Genomic DNA, 24,192 nt, shown 5'->3' with positions numbered 1-24,192 from the left:
AAATGGAGAAAATAACAAGCGAATTCAGTTTCTAAAGCAACTGGTTTAATAGTTGCAAAAGGGCCAATTCACATTTCAAAACACCTAAGGTGCTTAAAATAGACTATTCCCCTTCTCAAATATAAATATTACTAATACATTACTATATGATACTACGGAGATGAACGTTAGTAAAATACTGTCGAAACACACAGGAGTGTTACTAATTAGTGACAAAGTGTGAAAAAAATAAAAAATAAAAAAGCCTTACCATCATGGGGAAAACTACTGCGGCAGCTGAAGCTTTTATCACCCACAAAAGAACCAGACAAGTGAGCTGAATGACTGTGAAAATATGGACCTTCCAGAGAGGCACGTAACGAAGATATATCAGATCGGGCTGATGCTTAGCAGGCATTCCAAATAATTTTATACGGTCAAAAAACTGTGTATTGAACGGAAAACAAAACAAAGCAAGAAAGTTTTCAATAAAGTATCATTTATGCTACTGAAGGATTTAAACTATAATTTCTTGATATGTTCTGATAGTATAGTAGAATATTTCAGTACAGAACATCTGGACCCAAGGAGGGGGCAAAAATCAAGACAATCATTGTAAATTAATGCAATTAACCTAATCAGAAAACTCACACCAAAATGTCTTAATTTGGAGGATTCACATTTTTATAGATTTTTTTTTTTTTTTATTCATGATAGTCACACAGAGAGAGGCAGCGACACAGGCAGAGGGAGAAGCAGGCTCCATGCACCAGGAGCCCGACGTGGGATTCGATCCCGGGTCTCCAGGATCGCGCCCTGGGCCAAAGGCAGGCGCCAAACCGCTCCGCCACCCAGGGATCCCGAGGATTCACATTTTTAGATGAATTTATCTACTCTAATCAACTCAAGTCATTTACTTCGACTTTTTCTTCTAATATGTACAATAAAAGAGCAACAATTTCCAAGGTTCTTTCCCACTCTAACATTATCAATTCTATAAAGTAGTCTAAAGTACAATTATTAATTTTTCACCCAATGAAAAGGAAACTATGAACAAATTCCTTGGTCTTTTTGAACTTTAGTTTCCTCATTTATAAACCAGGAGTAAAAACTCACAAAACTGTAAAATAAAGTTTTCAAAGAAAAAAAAAATTGAGTGAAAATTGAGATCATTTCTTGACAAGTAGAGGGGAGATCCAGGACTACTAAAAAAAACAAAGATGCTATCTCCTGAGAAGTCTTGCCAGCACTAGCTGGCAATGTTAGACAATAAATACACTTTGCATGATAGGAGGTGGCCACATGGTGTTAAGAGTGCTTTATGAGCCAAATTTTTTTTAAAACATTTTATTTTTTTATTTATTCATGAGAGACACAGAGCAAGAGAGAGGCAGGGACAGGCAGAGGGAGAAGCAGGCCCCACGCAGGGAGCCCGACGCAGGACTCGATCCCGGGTCTCCAGGATCCCACCCTGGGCTGCAGGCGGCGCTAAATCGCTGCACCAACAGGGCTACCCTGAGCCAAATGTTTTACACGAAGATCTTAGTACATTTTATCAGACTATTTTCCAGAAGTATTATAAACAAGACAAACAGAGTAGGGATTCTAGCCTTGGCTCTGTTGTGTACTTGGTTAAGAACCATCATAATTCCCTCTATTTCTGTTTCCTAGTTGACAAAATTAGCATTTCTTCCTTTCCTGGTTAACAATGCTATTTTGAGAAGCACAGAAAATAATTTGTGTCCTAGGCTTTATGAACTATATTGCACTGCACAGATGGCAAGTACTAACTATTCTGGTCCTCAGCATCCCTCCTCTTTTTTTTTATTTTTAATTTTTATTTATTTATGATAGTCACACACACACAGAGAGAGAGAGAGAGAGAGAGAGAGAGAGAGAGAGGCAGAGACACAGGCAGAGGGAGAAGCAGGCTCCATGCAGGGAACCTGACGTGGGACTCGATCCCGGGTCTCCAGGATCAGCCCTAGGCTGAAGGCAGCGCTAAACCACTGAGCCACCCTGGCTGCCCCTCTACTAGTCTTTACCAATAGTTACAGGGCCTTTCATTGGCTTTGATTAAAAATAGGTGAACATCATAACAGTTCATGATCCCATTCTTGAGGGAAAAATGTGTAGTAAGCCACAATCACATGCAAAATGTGGAATTAAAGTTACCAGCTAACCTGCCCCCCAGAATATCAGAGTTGAGGATACATCACTACATCATAAAAACACTCTGCAAATTTAAATTATGTTTAAATTTTTCTACAAAATCATTAACTACTTAAGACTTGCCTGGATTCCTTTTAATGAGGAAACTCCCATATAAAGGAAAACACCATACAGGACAGGCATTGGAATAAACTGTAAGTAAAAGGGACACAGTTAGAACCCATGCTACTAATACACTTTCACAGCAATAAGATATACAAAAACATAGTGAGTACCTATGGAGATAGAATTAAAAGATATTTCAGTGATGAGACCTAACTTTTCTATAAATAAGAAATATGCTAGTAAACATAGCCTTCTTGAAAAACTGTTTATCTTCTACAAGTTTCTTCCTGAAACGGGAGTGTGTTCAGGGGTTAAGAGCATGAGCACTATAGTCAGACTCCTTGGTTTAAAAAGCCAGTTAGCCTCTTCTTGAGCCTTGACCTCTCTATGCTGTAATTTCTGTAACAGACTGCATGAAGATGAAAGGATTTCAAATACTAAAATACTTGGAAAAAGCACATGGTGTATATTGATGACTCATAAAGTATTAGCCAGGAATTAAAATAAAAACAATAAAATAATTTTTTAAAACATTTACCATTATTATTATCACTACAATATAGTAACTATTATACAATAGTACCATTTCCTGATATAATAATTGAACTCCATCCCCAAAACAAAGTCCTTATTACTTTGACAGTTAGAGGGATCCCTAACTGCCTACCTGCTATGCCTAGGCATCCTACAGGAAAGCCATTAACAGGCTCCATCCATCTACTCAAAAACCACAAGCAGCACTCTAAGATGGAGACTTATAAAGAAAAAAGACCTAACAGCTACAGAGAAAAATCACATTCACTCTCTACTGAACAGCCAAGTATGTCCTTCCTAAGAAACCTAAGAGGAAGAGAAGAAAACCAAAAGAAATCAAATAAATATCCTCAGGAAATTTCAGGAGAATATTTTATCCATAAGGCAACTTCAGAATGCTAGGAAAAATAAATAATCGGAGTGAAAAAGGCTTCTGGAAATTTGAAGATATAATTATCAAAATAATTAAAATTAATTCTGTAATAAGATTTTGATGAGACTAAAGAGATCAATCTAAGGAAAACAGGAAATTTTCATTAACAGCGAGGGCACAGGACAGAAATGTGAGAATATATCCAGAAGGTCTAATATCTGTTGACCTGAAGTGGAAGAAATATCTAACAGAGAGAAGAGAAAATAAACCCTGGCAGAAAATTCCCATAGTCAAAGGGCACAGGTTTCCAGAGAATAATGGCCCATAGCAGGAGTGGTAGGGTACATGAAAGTCCCTATCCATCTATCCACCTGAATGTCCCAGTGAAATTTCAGAACACCAGGAGTAAACAGGGAATTTTGGTAGCTTCTAGAAAGGAAAAAAAAAAATATGCCTCTGAAGTTATAAAAGCCAAATAGGTATCAGTCATATTATTAGGACCATTGGTCTATAGGAAACAATGACTTTAAGACTCAAATAAAAATAATTTTGAACACTGAAACATGTATCTAACTATATTAATCAAATGTGAGAGTAACTTTAAACATGAAAGAACTCTGAAAGTTTACCACTCATGGGACTACATATGAAAAAATTACTCTAGGAATTCCTTCATCAATAAAAAAAAAAAAAAAAAAAAAAAAAAAAAAAAAAAAAAAGGGATGTAAGAAAAAGTGGAAACGGTATATGCAACTGTCTTTTTTTTTTTTTTTTTTTTTTTTTTGTAAGTGAAATAGATGCTAAGAAAATTTATTGTGTCCTAAGGCTTGGGCAGTTACTCTTCAAGTAGCAACAGGAGCTTAGTGAAATAGGGTATATTTCTACCTCCACACAGGGAGAGATCAGACTGCTTAGTCCTCAGTGAACACATAAGTATCATCAAAATGCTGATTATGTGTTCCCAGAGGGTTTATATTTTTATAATTTAACCTACAGAAAAAGCATAGACAGTTTAATTATAATTACAGCATAAAGTGTAAATGTTGGTAACCATTACAATAAAATTAAAAACACAGTAAACCAAAGGCAGGAGATGGAAGGAAGACTGGGTGTGGACACTTAATTATGCTAAATCTTCATAAAACATCCAACCTTACATGATAGGTTCCCAAGCTTTTTAGTCTTAGAACACCTATATGTTCTTCAAAGGTAAACTGAGGACACGCTCTCCAAATACTTTTGCTTTTGTGGATTCCCAGAGATTGTCCTTAGACTAAATTTTGAGAATCACTGTTTTAGGTAGAGATTCAATGTAAAAATAATAATGGAAAAAATAAAACTATAAAAGTATGTAAAAGTATAATGGTTGTAACCACCAATATAACTTAAAAATAATGAAATTAAAAAGAGTTTACCTCTAGAGAGTTCCTTTTGGAAAGTAAGGGAAAATGGGAAGACTAACTTTTCATTTTAGGGATTTCTGGATGTTCTATTTGAATTTTTTTTGCCTCTATGACATCAATACTTAAAAAATTTTAAAGGCAACCTTCCTTAGTAGGAGACAATATCCCCATAAGAGTGCACTAAATCTTTCTCCTCTTTTGCCAGGTACTTCTAATGATACACTCACCACTATGGAGTAATTACCTGTTAACCTATATCCTTCACTAATCAGACTGCCAAGTTCTGAAAAGCAAACTATAATGTATCCTATTTGTTTTCCCTAGTCTTGATAACATAGTAAATACTCAACAAATACTTGAATTAGTCACTTGTTAGAAAGTTCATGAAATGTAGGCCAAAGAATTCTAGTATTTAATCTTTTAAGTTAATATAGTAACATACATACACCTCCAAGATTTTTCCCTAATTTATAAATGTACACAATTCTTTACCTAATAATGTTCTTTGCAATAAAAATAACTAAAACACTAAAGGGAAAAATGGAGTTGTGCTCCTCCATAATGAACAGAAAATTTCAGACTAGATATTTACCAACATTTGCTATTGTTGCATTTTTTAATCCCTAGATTCATTAGTAAATATCTAGTAAAAACCAGATGTAACTAAAAGATACTTAACATAAAGTGTAATTTCTTGCATGCTTTATTTATAATATTAGCTGTTTTTATTATAATGAGCACGACTACCTTTACTTCATGTAGTTTATCAGAAAGAACACATTTGTTTACTTAGTAGCAATATTATTTTCACTTTTTGGTCAAATAACTATGTCAATCATATTTCAATATTACTCCCTTTAAGATGCCTATAAAATCCTCTGGATATATTTTTCTTTTAGATCATAAATAAGCCATGGATTAACTCCTTTCAAAACTCTATAGTCATTAATAATATCCTTTTACAATGTTTCTAAAGTGGAAACATCTAACACTAAAATGCCCACTATACTAAACACCATATACCAAAATACTATTTTCCAAGTAAATTCCAGGAAATATGAAACTAATTTTAGATATTTCAATGTTTTATTTTCATACAACCAAGTATAAATTTTATGACAAAAAATTTTTTTAATAATTGCAGTAAAGAGATTTTACCTTTAGTACTGAAGTCATGAACACAGACAGGCCCATTAGAATAAAAATCATTAGCCCTGTAACTCGCTGTTCACGAATTCCCAAAAACTTGGGTTGTTCCCCTGGAGCAGAACATTCAGATTCAACTTTTAAGCTGTTGACATGACTTATTGATAATACCGTTGCAGCCACAAACCATGGAAGTCCCATGATAGAGCAAACTCCCAACATAACACCAACCATGAGCAAATCAAGGTGATAGCCAGCTCCTTTCTGAAAAGTAAAGTGAACATAAACATTTGTAAATCTAAACTGTTCTTTTAGGTTGTAACACTATACAACTTTATAAACAGAGAAGAAATTAATTTTCATCTCCAATGTTTTAATGTTCCAGTCATTATGAAAACACCTCAAACTCTTAAGAAATTACAAAACCTGACACAAAATTTTAAAATTACCTTCAATTTGTGCTCCTTTCTGTTTATGATTACAGCTGTAATTTGTTGATCCATAAAGATGAGAATGGTACAAAGCAGAGCGGGAATAGCGGCTATTAATAAAGTCCACCAAGGATTTTCTCCCAATGGGCTTATGAACCAGCCCCTACTTGGATCAGTAGGCTGTTAAAAAAATTAAAGATAAAAAAAAAAAAAGAAGTTTTCGTCTACTGAATAAAATTTCTTCCACATAGGCTGTCTATCCCAAGAAATGCAAAGGGAATAGAAAGAACTAGATTAAATCTTGGAATGTATAGTGAATTATCTGCAAAGATATCCCTTGATGAAGCTCCCTTGTCCACGTAGTCAATCTTTCCATCTAGAGGTGGAATTCCCTTGGATTTAGGATGTCCTTATGGTTTACTTCAACCAACAGAATAAAGCCAAAGTGACACTGTGTGACTTCTGAGTCTTGATCTCAAGGGACCCTACAGCTTCTCTAACTCTCCTGGAACCCTGAGATTAAGCTGTTGAATAAGCCTGGATAAGCCTTCTTGAAGATAAGCTACAATGTGGTGAGAGAGAGGTGGGAGCCAATTACCTCCACTGCTTCAGCCATCTGATGTGAGTTCCCAGACATTGGATGGAGACATATTGGCCCCCTCAAAGCAATGGATCACCAAAAGAGAGAGATCTCTTTTAAGCTTAGTATCAACTGCCACAGATTTATGAACAAGTAAGAGACTGTTTTACAAGTTTGATGCTTGCAGAGGTTTAGTTATAGACAGAGGTTAAGTGAGGCAATGGCAAATAAAGTGAGGTCAGTCTACCTACTAGATAAACTCCTAAACTAAACTGCTTTGAAGATCCCACAGACCAGTGATCTTGGGGCACTGTCAGTACAAAATCAGAACTGGGGACTGAGGACATATTTTTTCAACACTTCTACTGCCAAAAATCTGGCATTATATCAGATACAAATACATTCCAATGCTGTCACGTAAAATTTGTTTTAAAACAAAAAATTTTAAAAGATCCTAAGAGAGTTTAATATTCATGGAGGGTACTGGGTATACTGAAATTTAAACAGTTTTCTTTACCTAAACTTCATTTTGAGCCTGTTTTTTCTTCACAAAACAATTTGTCAATACAAAAGGAACACTTAATATTTTCAAATGCAGGTATTCCAATTTTCCCACACCGATACACCTTAAGCTGCGTAATGGTCGAAACTGTACATGAATAAAAATACTTTATCTATATAATGCACAAATTCTTAAGTGTTCCTTGATTTATTTCCCCAAATATATCTATGGCCCTTGAAATCAGTTTGCTACTTGAAAACTAGATCAATAAATGAGCAACAAAAATAGACTTAGGAATGAAAATAAGGGGATGCCTGGGTGGCTCAGCAGTTAAAGCCTCTGCCTTTAGCTCAGGGCATGATCCTGGGGTCCTGGGATCGAGTCCCACATCGGGCTTCCTGCATGGAGCCTGCTTCTTCCTCTGCCTGTGTCTCTGCCTGCCCCTCAATCTCTCTCATGAATAAATAAATAAAATCTTAAAAAAAAAAAAAAAAAAGGAATGAAAATAAGGAACTGGGCCCAGGATTATAGGAAATTACATCAATATTTTGAACCATTATTAATTTATAGTTTCATTTATTTCTAAGACTTGGTTTAAAAAAAAAAAGACTTTCATATATAGTCATATTTTAATGGCCAAAATCTGACAGGCACTGAGGAGGGCACTTGATGGGATGAGCACTGGGTGTTATACTATACTTTGGCAAATTGAACTTAAATAAAAACAACTGGAAAAAAATGGCCAAAAATCCTTACTGGCTCAATAGCTATGCTTTTAAACAAAGGTTCCAAATATTATTACATACTCTCAGCAGCAAAACAATAAAGAAAAATTTTATTAATAAAAATGAGTATACCTGATGGCCGCATACACATTTATGTGTTAGGTTACTATAATGGTTTTCCATAGTTTACTAGTAATATTATAAAGCAAAATTTTTCTTGTTTTTAAATAAAAATATAAGTAGACCTATATAATTTTAGTAGATCATTTTCCACCCATGCACTCTCCTTTGGAGACTATTGGTTTTAAAAAGAATTTTTTTGGGATCCCTGGGTGGCGCAGCGGTTTGGCGCCTGCCTTTGGCCCAGGGCGCGACCCTGGAGACCCGGGATCGAATCCCACGTCGGGCTCCCGGTGCAAGGAGCCTGTTTCTCCCTCTGCCTGTGTCTCTGCCTCTCTCTCTCTCTCTCTGTGACTATCATAAATAAATTTAAAAAAAAATTTAAAAAAAAGAATTTTTTCCCCAAAGAAAGATAAAACAGATTAAAATTATATTCGTTTTATTTCTAATCCCCGTTAAACCTTCTGTTTTTAAGAGAAGTCATATAATTTGCTATAAACATAAACATAACCAGGGACACAAATACTCAACTATAAGAAATTTCCACAAACTATTCAAAAGCTACCAACTCCTACTATGAAGGGAAAACAATTCTTGAATGCTATATTATGCATATGGTATATTATGTACATACAACATAATTACAGTCTGCTGATGAAAGCAAAGGGTTTATGGATGGGTCAGAAAAGTATCATTTTTCCTGTGGAAGGAATACATTTGATTCTTTCCTGATTCTGCTGGAAAATGAGACATGGAGCATTCCATTTAGTGACAGACACACACTCTTCTAGAAATTTAAATAGTATCTTCTTGTTACACATTCAAATTCAAGTTTGAGTCACTTCCTTATAAAGGAATAAAGAATGTGTCTTTTGCCTGGAAAACACATCATGAACTCCAGCTAAGACAGCAGGGTCAAAAATTTTTAAATGACTCCCAACTACTTACCATGAGTATTTTCATTCTCTCTCCCTGATGGGACTAACTTTGATACCTTCTTGCTTACTTTCTAAATAGGTTCACTTGTATCTTCTCATCATTTTTTATGTATGTGAGAAAGATATATATATTCCTATAAAGTGTCTCATTTTAAAATAGGTTTGGTATTCCCAAGTAACAAATAACCAAATGTTTTAATCCTTACCTCAAATTTTTCAGGAACATGAAGTTTAGGAGATGGAACTCCTACAAGGTAGTCAATTGCAACCATTATTACTATTGTGAGAAATACAGCAAAATCACTGATTGTCGATCGCACCTATGTTAAAGGGATTACGTTAAAATAAACACAGAAACATAGAAAAACTATGTGTCCTTTCTAAATAATTCCCATCTTTCAGGTTAAAATATGCCACTAGAAAGTGTGGATAATGATTTTAATTAGTGACAGTGGGTCCATGAAATACCTTGATACATGTTTTCAAAAAGAGAAGAAACACATTTCACAACCAACCTCCTACCATCCCATCCCTCATGACATCATTACCTTCCAACTGTTAGTTCAGACATGTAATACACACTTTTCACTATAAGTAACTTATTTACAACTATTTGATATCAAGTATTAACCTCAAACAATGTATTACTGTTTTGAACCAAGGTAACAAAAACTAAAAACATGAATATTATCAGAACTCCAAAATCACACCCCAATTACCTTGGTAGGAAAATACCGCTTAGTCTTAAATTGCTTGAGGAATGAAGACAGAAAAAATGTCGTGAAAAATAAGATGACACACCAAAAGAGCACATCTGGAATATAAGGTCCATGATGACTACAAGCTGATCCTACAAACACACCATGAAAGGTTTTACATTCCTGGGGAAAAAAGGAGAAAAAAAATAGAAAAAGGAGAGAATGAAGAAGATTCTCAGGTATCTAATAAATTACTAATGAACTCTACTGACTCTAAGATGCTAGTGATTGAAGACATGACATTATTTTATATTCCACTTAGAAAGGAAAAACACTGCCAGGTCAACTTTAACACATCATCAGTAAAGCATCATCAGTAAAGCAACCATTCAAATAGTATTTCCATTTTTAAAAAAGTCTTAATTATATGACATAATACAGTGTAATTATAGAAATCTATTGACCTCATTTTCCTTTTAGGGAAAAAATACTGTAAGTCAACCAGAGATTAATAATGACACATGTCACATACCACTAATGTCATCTGTCTCTTACTTATATTCTAATGAGACTCGTTTTAGCAAACACAACTCAGGCTTAACACAAGAGAAAAATAGTCAAAGGTTCCATTTTTCTTAACTTCTAATTGCTGAGATTAGTAAAGCTACAAATCTACAACATAGATCCCAAAAATAAGAGCTGTAAGTATTTAAAAACAAACAAACAAACAAACAAAAAACATGGGCCTTTTGATAATCAAAAAAAAACACCTTAAAGGCCTGTACCTAAAATATCAAGACCTCTTATTCACCATGGAATGAATCTTTTTTAAACAGATCACTTTCATTTGAGCACCTCTATTTACTCGGCCTCCTTCATAGCAAAATTGACATTTTAAATTTCAAAGAGTCAAGTATTAATCTGATTACTGATATATAATGCTTTAAATCAGCAGTGTCCAACATAACCTTGTGATGATGGAAATCTCCACTGTCCAATGCAGCAGCCACATGAAGTGACTGAGCACTTGAAACATGGCTAGTGCAACTGAGAACTGAACTTTTAATTAATTGTATTTAATTTAAATTTGAATAGACACATGCAGCTAATGGCTCCTGTACTGGATCATACATAGAATTATATTATCAGTGAGATAAAATTGCAGATGACACCCTCACAATTATATAGTTAGGAGCTAACTATTATCTTTAGTGAGAAAAGAATGACCTACAATTGCTTATATGATATAAAAAGCACCAGAGAAGCTCAGGGGACCTTGATTTTATTGATATCACTTGATACCTTAATCCCAAATCCCAACCTGAGAATTGCCCTAAACAGGTATTCTAAGGCTAGGACAATTTCCCAACAGAATACAAGAATATGTAATAGTATTCAGTACACAGTAGGTGCTCTTTGCACATTCTTGTCCTATTTCCTTTCTTAGGTACTTAAATTATACTAGTCTCTATAGCTGAAACTACAGACTAGACTACTAGACCACAGTTAAACAAGGTTTAGTCTGTCTCATGATCTTCTGAATAAGTTGCTAATGGAGCAGATGAGCTGGTACCAGGAAAGCAGGACAAGTGGATGTGTATTGTTCTGTTGACTCCAGTACATGCAATCACAGTCCTAGCAAACACCTTCTCTGAATTTACCAATCTACAATCAACATGGAATTAGAAACCAGAGTATATTCACATTTTTTAATAATTAAATCCTGGAAGTCACAGTCCATTTTTATCCTCCTTACCAGGTTTGTTCTTTTCAGACCATACTTTTTACTGCATGATACATAAACATGTGATAACTCCTGTCTAGTCGACACAACACTATATTCTGAAAACATATCACAACTACTGATCAATAAAGAAGAAAATGTAGGTCTACCCAGAAAAAGCTTAAGAACTAGGTTAATATTTGCAAAATCCCTTATTTCATAATGTACTCACAGAAACAGTGAGATTCCCCCAGGAAATATCATGTGCTGTTAAATTCATTTCTTTCCATATTTTTAGAGTTTCATTGCTAGGGTTAGGAGGTTCAACACACACACATCTGAGAAACGAGAACAGAATAAAATTTTAAGGGTCCTGCATTTCATGTTCACATTTTATTAAATCAACCACACAACGTGGTAGCTCTTTTTTTTAATTTTTAGCTTTTATTTAATTTAGAGAGAGAGAGAGAGAGAGAGAGAGAGAGAGCACGTACACACGTTGGGGGAGGGGCAGAGGGAGAAGGAGAAACAGACTCCCCCATCAGCAGGAAGCCTGATGTAGGACTCCGTCTCAGGACCCTGAGATCACAACCTAAGTTGAATGCAGACACTTAACCAACTGAGCCACCCAGGTGCCCCTGTGGTAGCTTTTAATTAAACTTTTTTCCCATGTTGTAATGTATGGAGACTAGAAAGTGGAAAACCTATCAGAACAGTGGAAGGGAACAAGATTTGGCTTATGTAAATAAAACAATACAAATATCAACAGAATGATATTTTACAGAATATCTTAATGAAACTTGCTAGATATATTCCTCCTTAGAGGGGATGCTATTTTCTTTAAAAATACCCCCCCCCCCATGTTTTGCAAGGTCACTCTCCTCTAAATCTTACCTACTTAACCCCCAGGGGAGCTGCTCTGCCTCCCCACCCACACATACACAAAACACACAGATTCCCAATAAAGCAACACTCCTATTAATGCTTTGTACTCTGACAAACCCTACCTACTCATGTTCATCCTTCATTGATCTTAAGATGTATTCTTGGGGGACACCTGGGTGGCTCAGTAGTTGAGCACCTGCCTTTGGCCCAGGGCGTGATCCTGGAGTCCTGGGATCGAGTCCCACATCAGACTCCCTGCATGGAGCCTGCTTCTCCCTCTGCCTGTGTCTCTGCCTCTCTCTCTCTCTCTCTCTCTCTCTCTCTCTCTCTCTGTCTATCATGAATGAATTAAAAAAAAGCCTCTAAATGTGGGTTTAAAAAATAAAAAGAAGAAACACACAGGAATATTTCCAATTAGATTATGAGCTGTTTGAGAACAGGCAAGAGGCTGGACTTTGGATTCATTGATTCATTCCATGCTCTACCATTTACTAGCTGTTTGACTCAAGGCAGGTTTTAATCCCCATGAGGCTCAGTTTCTTCATACACAAATGGGACTATGATATGAATAATTAAGTCACACGTGATGTGAATTATGCAACACTGCTAACACAGTGCCTGCAAGTGCTCACAGGATCTCAGCTGAATGAATCATGGTCATATGTAATCACTCAGTTAACCAAAAGTAAACAATGTTCTCATTGGCTGGCACTAGCCATAAAAGCCATGTTTCATAAAGGTCAAAGGAAGAGGGAAAGAGAGAAAACTAAAAGTAACACTTAAAAAAATAACTAGCTTAAGAGCAAAGAAGATAACACAAAAGAGATTTGGATCAGAGTGTCTCTAATCTCCTCAAATAGATTAATGTCTCATCGAAATTTTCATATCCATTAAAGTTGAATATGTAAGGAAGGCAAGGGAAAGGTGGATGGAGGAGAACATGGAGGTAAGGGGAAGAGCATAGGGATTTGGGGCTTAGGTAGGCAGAAGGAGGGAAGTTGTACCCTTGTTTTTTGGTAACCACTCCATGTAAGTCAATCAAATTTATAAAAACATATAAATCACATTTATAACAAGCATGACTACTAAAGACAGCAAATATAGGCATCTACCTAGATACATTTAATTTTAATAACCTATTTGACTTTTTATAAAATATATTTGCCAACCTTTTGTAACTATTATAATTACTTTTCAAATCTTATTTTATTCTAGAGTCTTAAAATATTTTCAAGTCATGCTTTTCTCATCACAAAGAAAATACTGCACCAAATAGCATGACAGGGTACTGAAATTATATTTTAAAAATAATTTCAAATAAAAATTATCAAAATTCAAAAATATGAACGAAAATGCAAAACATGAGAAATACGAGAAATATTACATCCTACATTCAGGATTTGACTAAAGAAAATAAGATCTTGGGGTAGCCCTGGGTGGCTCAGCAGTTGAGCACCGCCTTCAACCCAGGGCGTGATCTTGGAGACCCAGGATCGAGTCCCACGTTGGGCTCCCTGCATGGAGCCTGCTTCTCCTCTGTGTCTCTCCCTCTCTCTCTGTGTCTCATGAATAAATAAGTAAAATCTTAAAAATATATATATATATATAATATAATTGCCTGATTCAAATACATGGTGGTTTGTTACCAAACAAATTAATTTAAATTGACTGATTCAATTCAAACAGAAGAACAAAAGCACACACACTTGAATCAGTTGTTTTGGGGAATAAAAATGATTTAATCTGTTCAACTGTATTTACGTACATTGAATGCTCTGGTAAAATCTCATCCGTAACAAACAAGTCAACCTCCAAATGGCTAGTTGGGTAGTTACAGCTAGATATACAGTGAGCATCACAATTCAAAAAAATTCTTTTTTTTTTTTTGGCTCAGACATCTCCGAAAAAAGAAAAAATACATTTTAATACTGGAGAAAACAAAAACACTTACGAGTAGTGGGTCAGTTCATCTAGATTGTTGTGCATATTAAACGCATATATTTCTCCTAAATGAAAGAGCTTCTCCAAAGCCTCATAGATGAATATGATGCAAATTAGGGCTGCAAAAGCCTCCTCTGTGAATCGAGTAATATAACACACAAGGCTGCTTGCATCTGTTGCAACCAAAACAATGCACAAGAAAGAGGTCCAAAGACCAATACTGGTTCTTAAAGACAGATAGGACAGCTGATAATCTCTGTTTAGGGAAAAAAATGTGGACATGATCAATATACACACGTGGCAATGGATATCTTTAATTAAAATTTCACAACAAGCATAAAAACAGTTAAAAAAAGTAAGATTCCTAAAAAAGAGCAAATTACAGGATAACAATAATAACTAAAGAAAGCTCTGTATTTTTCTTCTATAACTGAAGATAACAGAAATATAATGGCTATATTTTACTTATATAAAAGATTTACAGTGAAAGTCTACCAAGCTATTAGTATTTCAAAAACAAAGACTTCACTTTGAAATCAATTCTGAGGAGTAAATAACAGATGTACACTCTATAGAACCACTGGATATGACTCTCTGAAGATCCAGAAGATCTATGTCAACATAAACAGTTCCCTCCACTGCCATCATCAACACCATCTCCTCCGCCACCAGCATCACTGAAGAAAGTGACTTCATTTTTTTTTTTTTTTTGAAAGTGACTTCATTTTTTAAACTCAGTTTCAAGTAAGAAATTACTTTAGGACCATAGGGTCCTGAACACTTCAGGTCACTGCATTCTCTCTTAGTCTATTGTAGCTAACATGCCAGATTGGAATCAGAATCAGCTTGCTCAGTGAAGAAAGAATCAGAACAAGATGAGTTAGATGAATCAAATATTTAATAGATCCAGTTGTTTCAGGCTAAAATATTCAACTACATTTATCTCACAAAAGGAATCGTATTGGCCATGTCAAATTCCAAGTCTACCAGCTACCGTACCCTAAATTGATTCCCACACTGTGAACACGCTGCCAGTGGAAACTGACACCTCACACAGAAAGCTAAATTCCTTCTGGTAAATAGACCTGATTATTAAAGTCAGCTTGAGGCCCCAAGATCCACCTCTTTTTAAAATTCCTTTATAAGACCAACATACCAACTAATCAATAATAAGATTAACATCTTTTTACTGGGTTTAAATTTGCTAGCAGCACAAAGGATTTTTATTGCCCAAGGGATTTGTTGACCAGCACTGAAATCCACTGATTTTATACTCAGGGTGACTGGGGTAGGAATGATGGTAGGGGCCAGAGTAGTCAACCACATGATAGCCCCAAAACACTAAATATATGTATATTGCTCAGATTCTCTTTTTCAGCTACTAAATATATGATGCACCTTTAACTAAAATTAATAAACAATATAATTATACACATATATAAACATGTGTGATAAGTAATAATTACGTACCTGCAGAATTTAAATAAAATTTTTTCAAACACTAAAACTGGACCTGTGCTCCCCAATATTGTTAGAGGTTGCCCAGCAAACAACGAGTAGGCAATCCCAGTTAATGATGCTCCAAAAAGAGACTCTATTGCACTCTGTTTAAGGAAAAAAGAAATGAATAGAAGTAATACATCATAAACATATCTAACCTACTACAAGACATGTACGACATCTGGAAAATAAAAATACTAATCAAGGAGTTAAATACATAAAGCAGACGCAACTTTTAAGTCAATTTTAAATTTTAAGATATGGAAAACTACAAACACATTTTAAATACATAGGGAAAACTGCTTAATGTTTTCACATTAAAAGTAAACTTTTGCAATCAACTTTTATTCAGAATGCGGTATTGTGGGAGGCCAGGAGGGAGGAGTAAATGGAAGACAGACGCAGAGATTTTAACTCTATCTACAGGTATTTTATTTCTTAAGTTGTGCGGAGTACAAAGATGTTTGTTATTTTGGATGTTTGTGTTATGCCTGAAATAGTTCACTTAAAAAAACAGAAAACATATTAAATACTCCATATGGTATGCTATGAAAAGAAAAAAGATCCTTCAAATAAATAAATCTGAAATTAACAAGTGATGCTATCATTCTCAAAAAGATTTCAAAAGAGCAATTTTCCACATTTAAAGAGATTAATCTTATGAGCTTAACCAATAGATATCAAAAATAAAGTGTTTTTATCATAAAATAGATGGGAAATCTCTTTAAAAAACTCACAGCAACTATTAAATGAAGAAGTACCTTATTATTGAAGCTTGGTAAAAAAAAAAAAAAAAAGTAAAATAAGAAAAGGAAAGGCTCAAGAGAGTTTAAATCAAAGCTACTATGTTGATTCTGCACCACTACCAACATTACATTCTAACTGGTTAGGTTACTAGACAGTAGGGGGTATAGGCTACGTCACTAGACAGAGGGGAGGGATCAGAAAGAGAAGAGCAGTTTACCATTCACAAACATCAAGATCAACTGGAAGGCACTATCAAGAAAGGAAAAGCCCACCATTTGTAAAGGCAAGGAAAAGAAGCTTAGGACAAGCCAAGCACCCCTCCTGGACCTGGAAGGCAGCACAGCAGAAGGCAGGAGCAGAAAAGCAGGGCTTCAGAACCACATTTGAGCAGAAGACCCCTTCGTTACCTCTAGACATTAGGCCACAGCCAGCCATATCCCAAACTTTTCAAGCCCAACCTTTGTCCTTTTTAAATAGGAGTGATGACAGCCAGGAGAACTTAATGAAGCCATGTTTGTGAAAATGTCTAGCAAGCCTACATGCAGAATTCACTCAACAAATGGCAGTAAATCTCATTGTATGTAATAACAGCATCTTATAAAATCAAAATCACAAAAAAATAGTTTGCAAAGCATTACTCAACTACTGCTATAAAAATAGGATCAAACCCACATACAAATGAAGTGTCCATATTAACTGCTAAGCCATTATAAAATCCTTAGTTCAATTAGAATATGCATACTTAGGAATGAATGTAAGCAGAGCTCCAAAGAAAAAAACGTCTAAATGGTATCTAGAGACAGAAAGCAAAACAATGCAGAAGAGGAGCAAGGATATGGCAAATAAAGAAATGCTAACGGGGGCAAAAAGGCACAAAATTAGTTTCCCTTCCCAACACCATGTTGAAAAGCCAGACCCTGCCACATGAAGACCCTCCATTCGCCACTCCACCACTCCTCTCCCAACATCTTATTGGTACACTTACTAGTTCCTTTACCCAGATTTATTCTTTTTCTAATTTTTAAACTGCTTTTATGTTCATTCCCAAACCAAAAGGTATCTCTCGCTAAAGAAATCATAGCCCTACCACACTGCCTTCATATCGCCACATTCAGAAGTTTCCACTACACCTATCAAAAGCCCTACCAGTATCTTCCCCCCTACACCACTCCAGGGCATGGCACTGACCACTCCATGCTAATCTTTCCTCTTTCTCAAAGCCCCTATTTTGGTTTCTGCAAAATGATATCATCCTGATTCCTCTTCTGAAGTTCTGGCAGTGCCCATGTTTAATCCGGTGAGCCATTTTCTCCTCATTCTCATTCCTCCTCTAGTCCACAAATGTTAACTTCCCACATTTTCCCTTTCCTGTCACTACAAGTTATCTCCCTTATGAACCTCATTTATTCCCAACCTTTACTTTTCCTCCTTACCAGTACTCTATGAACTCTGGATCTGCACCTCCTATTTGAGGTTCCAATGCACCTGAAAACAAACGCATCTTCTCTATATCACTTTTCTCCATAATACCCCGATTTCTCTATTTCTGGTACTTTGACTGCAACAGCATTTCCTTGATCTCATTCACATGTGGCACCCACACCAAGACGTATTGCCTGTGTATATACAATCCTATCTTTTTCTCTTGGGTCAGGATCCTTCAGGACAGAAGACAGATGCTCATCTTACACTAGTCTATATTCCTCCAATGCCTAAAGTACTCCACGTGCACATGGTATTAAATAGCAGGATAGGAAGGGCAGGCAGTGTGGTACAGTCCAAAAGCAAAGCAGCAGCATTTCCATGATGGTAACAGATTAGACACATCTCCAGGGGGACCAGTAGAGTTACATGCACAGTTTGGGACAGCACATAAAAGCAACTTACTAAAAATAGATTTCCTTGATACAATGATTGCAGAATAAGGTAAAAGAATCTAAATAATCAAAAATATATGGAGTTTCAAAGGAAATTTCAGTTGTCATGTTTGTCTCATGTCTACCTCATGAAGTACATTAATTGAATAATTATCATTACTCAGCGTTTGGCTATTTTTTTTAGCCTTTTATCTATAAACAATGAATCTCCCCCCAAGAGTAGATATGATTAAATAAAATACCCTCAAGAATTACAAAGCATCTCATTTAAATGCCATTAAAATGTAAATGAACAAAAATAAAGTCTTACAAGATTTTACAAAGCACTGGATTCTGTTATCATGCTTCTCCCACAGCCCCTTCTATAGCATTACCAAGAACAAAAAAATTATAAAAATTTTCATTTTAGTCATATCAAAATATGGATGCAGTTTTCAGTTATATTTCCTAATTAAAACATTGTCTACCTTCACACAAATTTAATAACAGCAAAATAACACTAAAAATCCACCATTTGTCCACAACTTCTAAATTCTAGTTGTCGAGTCAGGGCCTACTCACCAGGGCTGATGAGTTAATATTAATCACACGGCTCTAACTAATTCTATGATGCCTTACAGGATACGAAGTAGCCCATTAATCAATCCCCCCACCCATGACCCACCCAGAATCAGTTCTATTTGTCTCCCACCGCCAACCCTGCCCCCACTCCCCACAAAAAAGACAATACAAGCCTTTTACTCAATTTATAAAACCATTCATCCAGCAAGCCAGGATAAACTTTTTTCTTTTCTTTTTTTTTTTCCTTTTTTCCTTTTTTTTTTTTTTTTTTTTTTACCTCAACTGTGCATCTTCTCCTGCTCAAATGGCTTCCCCATGTTTTCCATAGCAATTACCTTTGGGGGAAGTCTGCTCTGGGACAGGGTAATCATGCTGTGGGTAGACTCTTCAAATAAAAGTATGAATAGTGAGACAAATGCACACAGACACTTGCCTCTGAAGAGCTAAGAGCCTGGCCACTACCAATCTTTGTACTCACTATTCTGCCTTCTGTAGCTTCTCCAAGCAGCCCTCCAAAAGTGATTACAGGAGACATACAGGCACAGTATAGGAAAAGAATCGAGGCCAGGCACTGTAGACTTAATGCATCCTTGAAGTCACTCAAGAAAAAAGGTGTTTTCCTTTTGATGTCAAGTATCAAACCACCAAAAAGCCTAAATAGGTGAGATGAAACTCGTCAAACTGTACACTAGAGGATTCTAGCTAGTTCAAACTAAAACTATGGGCTACATTAAACTGCTGGTGCCTAGTGTTTCATCAACAAAAATTAATATCCTATTTAAATCATGATATAAATCATAGAAGATACACTCATTTAATCTAATCCACTGATAGAGGAAAGGCAGATCTCATTAAGTTAAAAGACACATAAACATCTGTATTTTATGGACTATATATTGAGAAGACTGCAGGCAAATGATTTTATATGAGTAAATGTAATTTCAGACACAAATGTACAAGAAAATATACAATAAAAATAAATAAGACTGTACACTCCATTCATGAAAATGTGCATTAGCAATTCTATCAATTATTATCTACATTATAAATCTTAAAGGCAAGTGTCAGAAAATAATAGGAAAGCAATTATAATATAAATCATACATCCCCAAATATCATTTAATATGAGTATAGTATGCTATGCTTAGACTCAGTCAGTAGTGATTTAAATAATTTTAATGACTTTAAAATTAGTACTTCAATCAAAAATGGTTTTGGTTCAGGAGAAAAGCCTAAAAACTACTTAGTGCATTTAATTTACTGGTCATGTACTCAAGCTCATGTGCATATTAATAAAACTAAGAGGTTTTATCAGGAAGTTTAAAATCTATGTTTGCACATCAAAGCCTTATCATTTCAATGTTTCTTTTTTTTTTAATCAGACTCTTGGGTACATCTAATTTCAAAGTGCCTAATAAAAGCTCTACGAGGAGCAGGAACTTTCTCTTGTTCACTGCCTAAGACATAGTAGGTACTAGGCAAAGCAATATTTCAAAAAGGTTTAGTGACTCATAAAACATATAGTCATTGTGTAGAAAATACTGCAAAAAATACATCAAAAAATTAATCTTATGCTTTAAAATCCTTGGATGTTTCAAGGTTCACCACTCTACCTTATTTTAAAGTTAATACTGAAATAAACATTGAACACACACTGACAAGTATACTCTATAAACATACTCAAGTATTACTCTATAATCTGACAGCAATGGAAATCAACTTGTAATAAAAAGGTGCCAATGATAATCTAAAAAATGAAATTACATCATCAAATCAACAACTGATTAATAGTTTATAGGAGGCTCTCGTGTGACCATGAAATCAATGGGAGCCTGACTTGGTATTTCTCAGCCACTAACCCTATCTCAGTCTGAAGTTTAAAGAAGTAATAGTAACAGCTAATTTTAGACCACCACCTTTCATACCAGAGCAGTCTTATTTCTATGACAGTCACAGAGACTAATACATTAGGCAATGAATAAACTGTGAGTTTAAGTTGCTCTAAATTTTATATTCAGTATGCCAGTTGTTATTTTTCTCCTAAATAGTATTCTTTAGATATGCCATCAACTCCCCTAAATAATGTGTCTATATAAAATAACCTGATTTGCTAAACAAATATATAACAGTCAAAATCTCTTTGGTTCATAACAACTACCAGTGGAAAACAGTATCAATATCTACACGCTTTGTTACAGTATGGAAATACTGTAACATTTCTCTACTTCTACAAAATATTTTAAGACAATGTTTTACACCTAGAAATATTTCTATTTTTTATTATAAAATTAACATCTTCAACAGTTTTTCTAACTAGGTTTCTAGAACTCATAACTATGGTTTAATTACTACCTAATTTCACATTATCTTATGATATAATGCTCATTTAAGAGTTTTAAGTCTAGGCACATACACAAAAAATATTAGTTACAATTCCTCTGTTTCTGTAATTCTCTAACTTTATATGGAGAATTTTAATAGCACTCCACACCTTCTCCAAGAACATTCTGTATAGGTAATGTAAATTACCCTACAATACTGTATAACTGCTCATTATTCTTAATGTATGATCCATAATACTTTGACTTTAAGTTAAAGCCTGATACACAGAATTCATGTATTTACTAGTAAAATTACTTTTAAATGCATAATTTTCCTTAACACCATACACTTACAGAATAATGCATTTTTAAAGACATAAAAAAACACTGTACAAATTAATTTCCGATATTTAAAAAAATGTTTATGCCTTCTTCTTCAAATCAACCTCTAGTCCCCCCAAAAGACTCCCACACTGAAATCAGTATTTGTACCCACCGTCCAGTCCTCTGTAGCTCTGGCCCAGCATGATGAGCAGCTTCTTTAGGAGTATCACCCGAGCTGGGGGCAGATCCATTGGGAAATACAGGAATCTTTCTCTTTTCCTGCATTTTACAAAAAAAAAAAAAACACATTTTCAGAATTCTTTTTTTTTGTATATTTTTTTTATTGGAGTTCAGTTTGCCAACATATAGCATAACACCCAGTGCTCATCCCGTCAAGTGCCCCCCTCAGCACCCATCACCCAGTAAGAATTCTGTTTTCAAAAAGCTAAGATGGCACCCTGAATTAGAGGGAACAGGAGATGCCATATTGATTACATATCTAATCAGTGCTCTTAGAAAAAATTATTCCTAATATAAACTTCTACTTTAAATAAATTGTACTTTAGAACAATATCTAATATTTGTCTCTATTAATATTTTAACTTTATGATTGGCTTTTTGTATTTTGTATTCTAATAACAAATATACTATAATGCACATTTATACACACCATTTCAAATTACGAATCAGCAATAAGAAAATAAATATCCAATAAAACATCTTTCTAAACAGAATATTTAAAATATTGCTCACGCTAATGAAAAATATTTTCATTTATAATATTAAAAGTAAATGCCATCTTTGTTTTACAAAAATACCTCCATGAAGATATAAGTAGCACAAGAGTTACCTGTTAAAACATTGCCATAAAAATAAATTTCCTATTAAATTTTCTTACTAATTCAAGATTCTTATGATAAAGGATGTCCCCTTCCCCCTCACTTAAAGAGAAAGGAGCTAACTGTAAATTTGTTACTTCTAGAGGCCAAAGGTTGTGTGACAGAAAGGACAGAACAAAAGGTGGGGGAAGGTGTTTATCCCAGGAGATCCCCTGGGTCAAAAGCTCTGGGTGGACTACAAACTTAGTACTACTTGGTTTATATGTTCAATATTTATAGAGTAGTAAGACTTACCTATAATCATAAGACTACCATTTGAAAATGTCAAAATTAAAACTTACATCTTAGCTCAAATGGGACAAAATTATAGAATTCGTAAGGAACAAAAATAATGGAAAATACTACATATCAAAATCTATGGGGTACAGCAAAAGCATCATTCAAGAAAATTAAGCATTTATATTAAGAAAAATGAGAGAATAAAAATAAATGAATTAAGTAACTCAGGAAATGTGAAAACAAAATTCTTTCCTGTAGTGAATGCATGAAATAAAACAGCTAAAAGCAGAAACTGAGTCCCAAAACAAAAAACTTTTTAAAAAAAGGAAAATTGAAATTAAGTTGTAAAAGCTGTTCTATTTGAAAAAATATGATAAATCATTAGCTAATGCTCAGCAAAAGATATGACAAGAAGGCAACTTCAAATCAAGGGAAATTTGCTACACACACACACACACACACACACACACACACAGAGAGACTATACTGTACAATGCTTTGCAAATAAATTAAAAACCTTGACAAAATGGGTAATACATTAGGAAAACATAATTTCCCAAAACTGACACCAGAGAAACAGGAAACAGGTAATTTTCTAGAAACAGTTAATGTCAGAAAAAAAGAGAAAGCTTACACAAACCAATCACCACAGAAGAAATAAGATTAAGTGCACCATGCAACCAAAGACTCAGGCTCAGAAAATTTTACACTTATTCCTCCAAATTTTTTAGAACCAAATCATCACGAGACATTTAAAGTTTTAAAAGCTTTAAGTGGGAAAGGGAAAGGAGAATTTACAAATTTTCTTTTATCAAACAAATATAACAAAGATGTCAAAGCATGAAGATGGCACAAAACACTATACACCATCTACTTACAGTGATGTGAACAACTCAAATAAATTAGAGATAACCAGAATTCTGAAGCTGAATCTTGGCTTATTCTACCAACACAACAGTATTTTCATAGTATATATTCCATTAGTATGGTTCACCACAATAACCAATAAATAAAATTCACACAATCATCTCCAGAGATATTATAAATTTCAATGAGACAGAAATCAGGATACTTTCTTAGCATGACAAAAATGTATATTTTGGTCTCCAATGTCAGTGACTTAATGGGAGAAACATTAGAGACATGAACAGGAGTTCAGAATAAATTAAGAAATGCCGATTTAGGGGTACCTATATGGCTCAGTCAATTAAGCTCTGGGTTTCAGCTCAAATCATGATCTCAGGGTTATGAGATAGAACCCTGCACTGGGCTCTGCACTTGCAGAGTCTGCTTGAGATTCTCTCTCTCCCTCTCCTTCTGCCCCTTCCCCAATCTGCTCACATGAGTGCATGCATGCTCCATATGTCTCTCTAAATAAATACATCTTGAGATGCCTGTGTGGCTCAGTGGTTGAGCATCTGCCTTCGACTCGGGGAGTGATCCTGGAATTCTGGAATCAGGTTCCACATCGGGCTCCCTGAGTGGAGCC

General features: G+C 34.9%; 1 protein-coding gene across 8 annotated transcripts in view; it reads right to left on the bottom strand.

Moving 5' to 3' along the window:
- Positions 1-24,192, bottom strand: part of SLC4A7 (solute carrier family 4 member 7) — a 105,010-nt gene that overhangs the window by 11,760 nt on the left and 69,058 nt on the right. For all 8 annotated transcript variants that reach the window (XM_072726660.1, XM_072726656.1, XM_072726658.1 and 5 more), the window contains 11 exons: positions 21,758-21,864; positions 19,419-19,593; positions 15,726-15,859; positions 14,266-14,511; positions 11,662-11,767; positions 9,728-9,889; positions 9,215-9,328; positions 6,162-6,323; positions 5,725-5,976; positions 2,275-2,343; positions 251-424 (listed from right to left, as the gene is read on the bottom strand). In XM_072726660.1, coding sequence (XP_072582761.1) covers positions 251-424; positions 2,275-2,343; positions 5,725-5,976; positions 6,162-6,323; positions 9,215-9,328; positions 9,728-9,889; positions 11,662-11,767; positions 14,266-14,511; positions 15,726-15,859; positions 19,419-19,593; positions 21,758-21,864 — 1,701 coding nt within the window. The remainder of the gene's footprint in view (positions 1-250; positions 425-2,274; positions 2,344-5,724; positions 5,977-6,161; positions 6,324-9,214; positions 9,329-9,727; positions 9,890-11,661; positions 11,768-14,265; positions 14,512-15,725; positions 15,860-19,418; positions 19,594-21,757; positions 21,865-24,192) is intronic.

The sequence above is a fragment of the Vulpes vulpes genome, chromosome 11, assembly GCF_048418805.1.
Source record: "Vulpes vulpes isolate BD-2025 chromosome 11, VulVul3, whole genome shotgun sequence".
Classification (NCBI taxonomy): domain Eukaryota; kingdom Metazoa; phylum Chordata; class Mammalia; order Carnivora; family Canidae; genus Vulpes; species Vulpes vulpes.
This window is presented reverse-complemented; position numbering and strand designations above follow the sequence as displayed.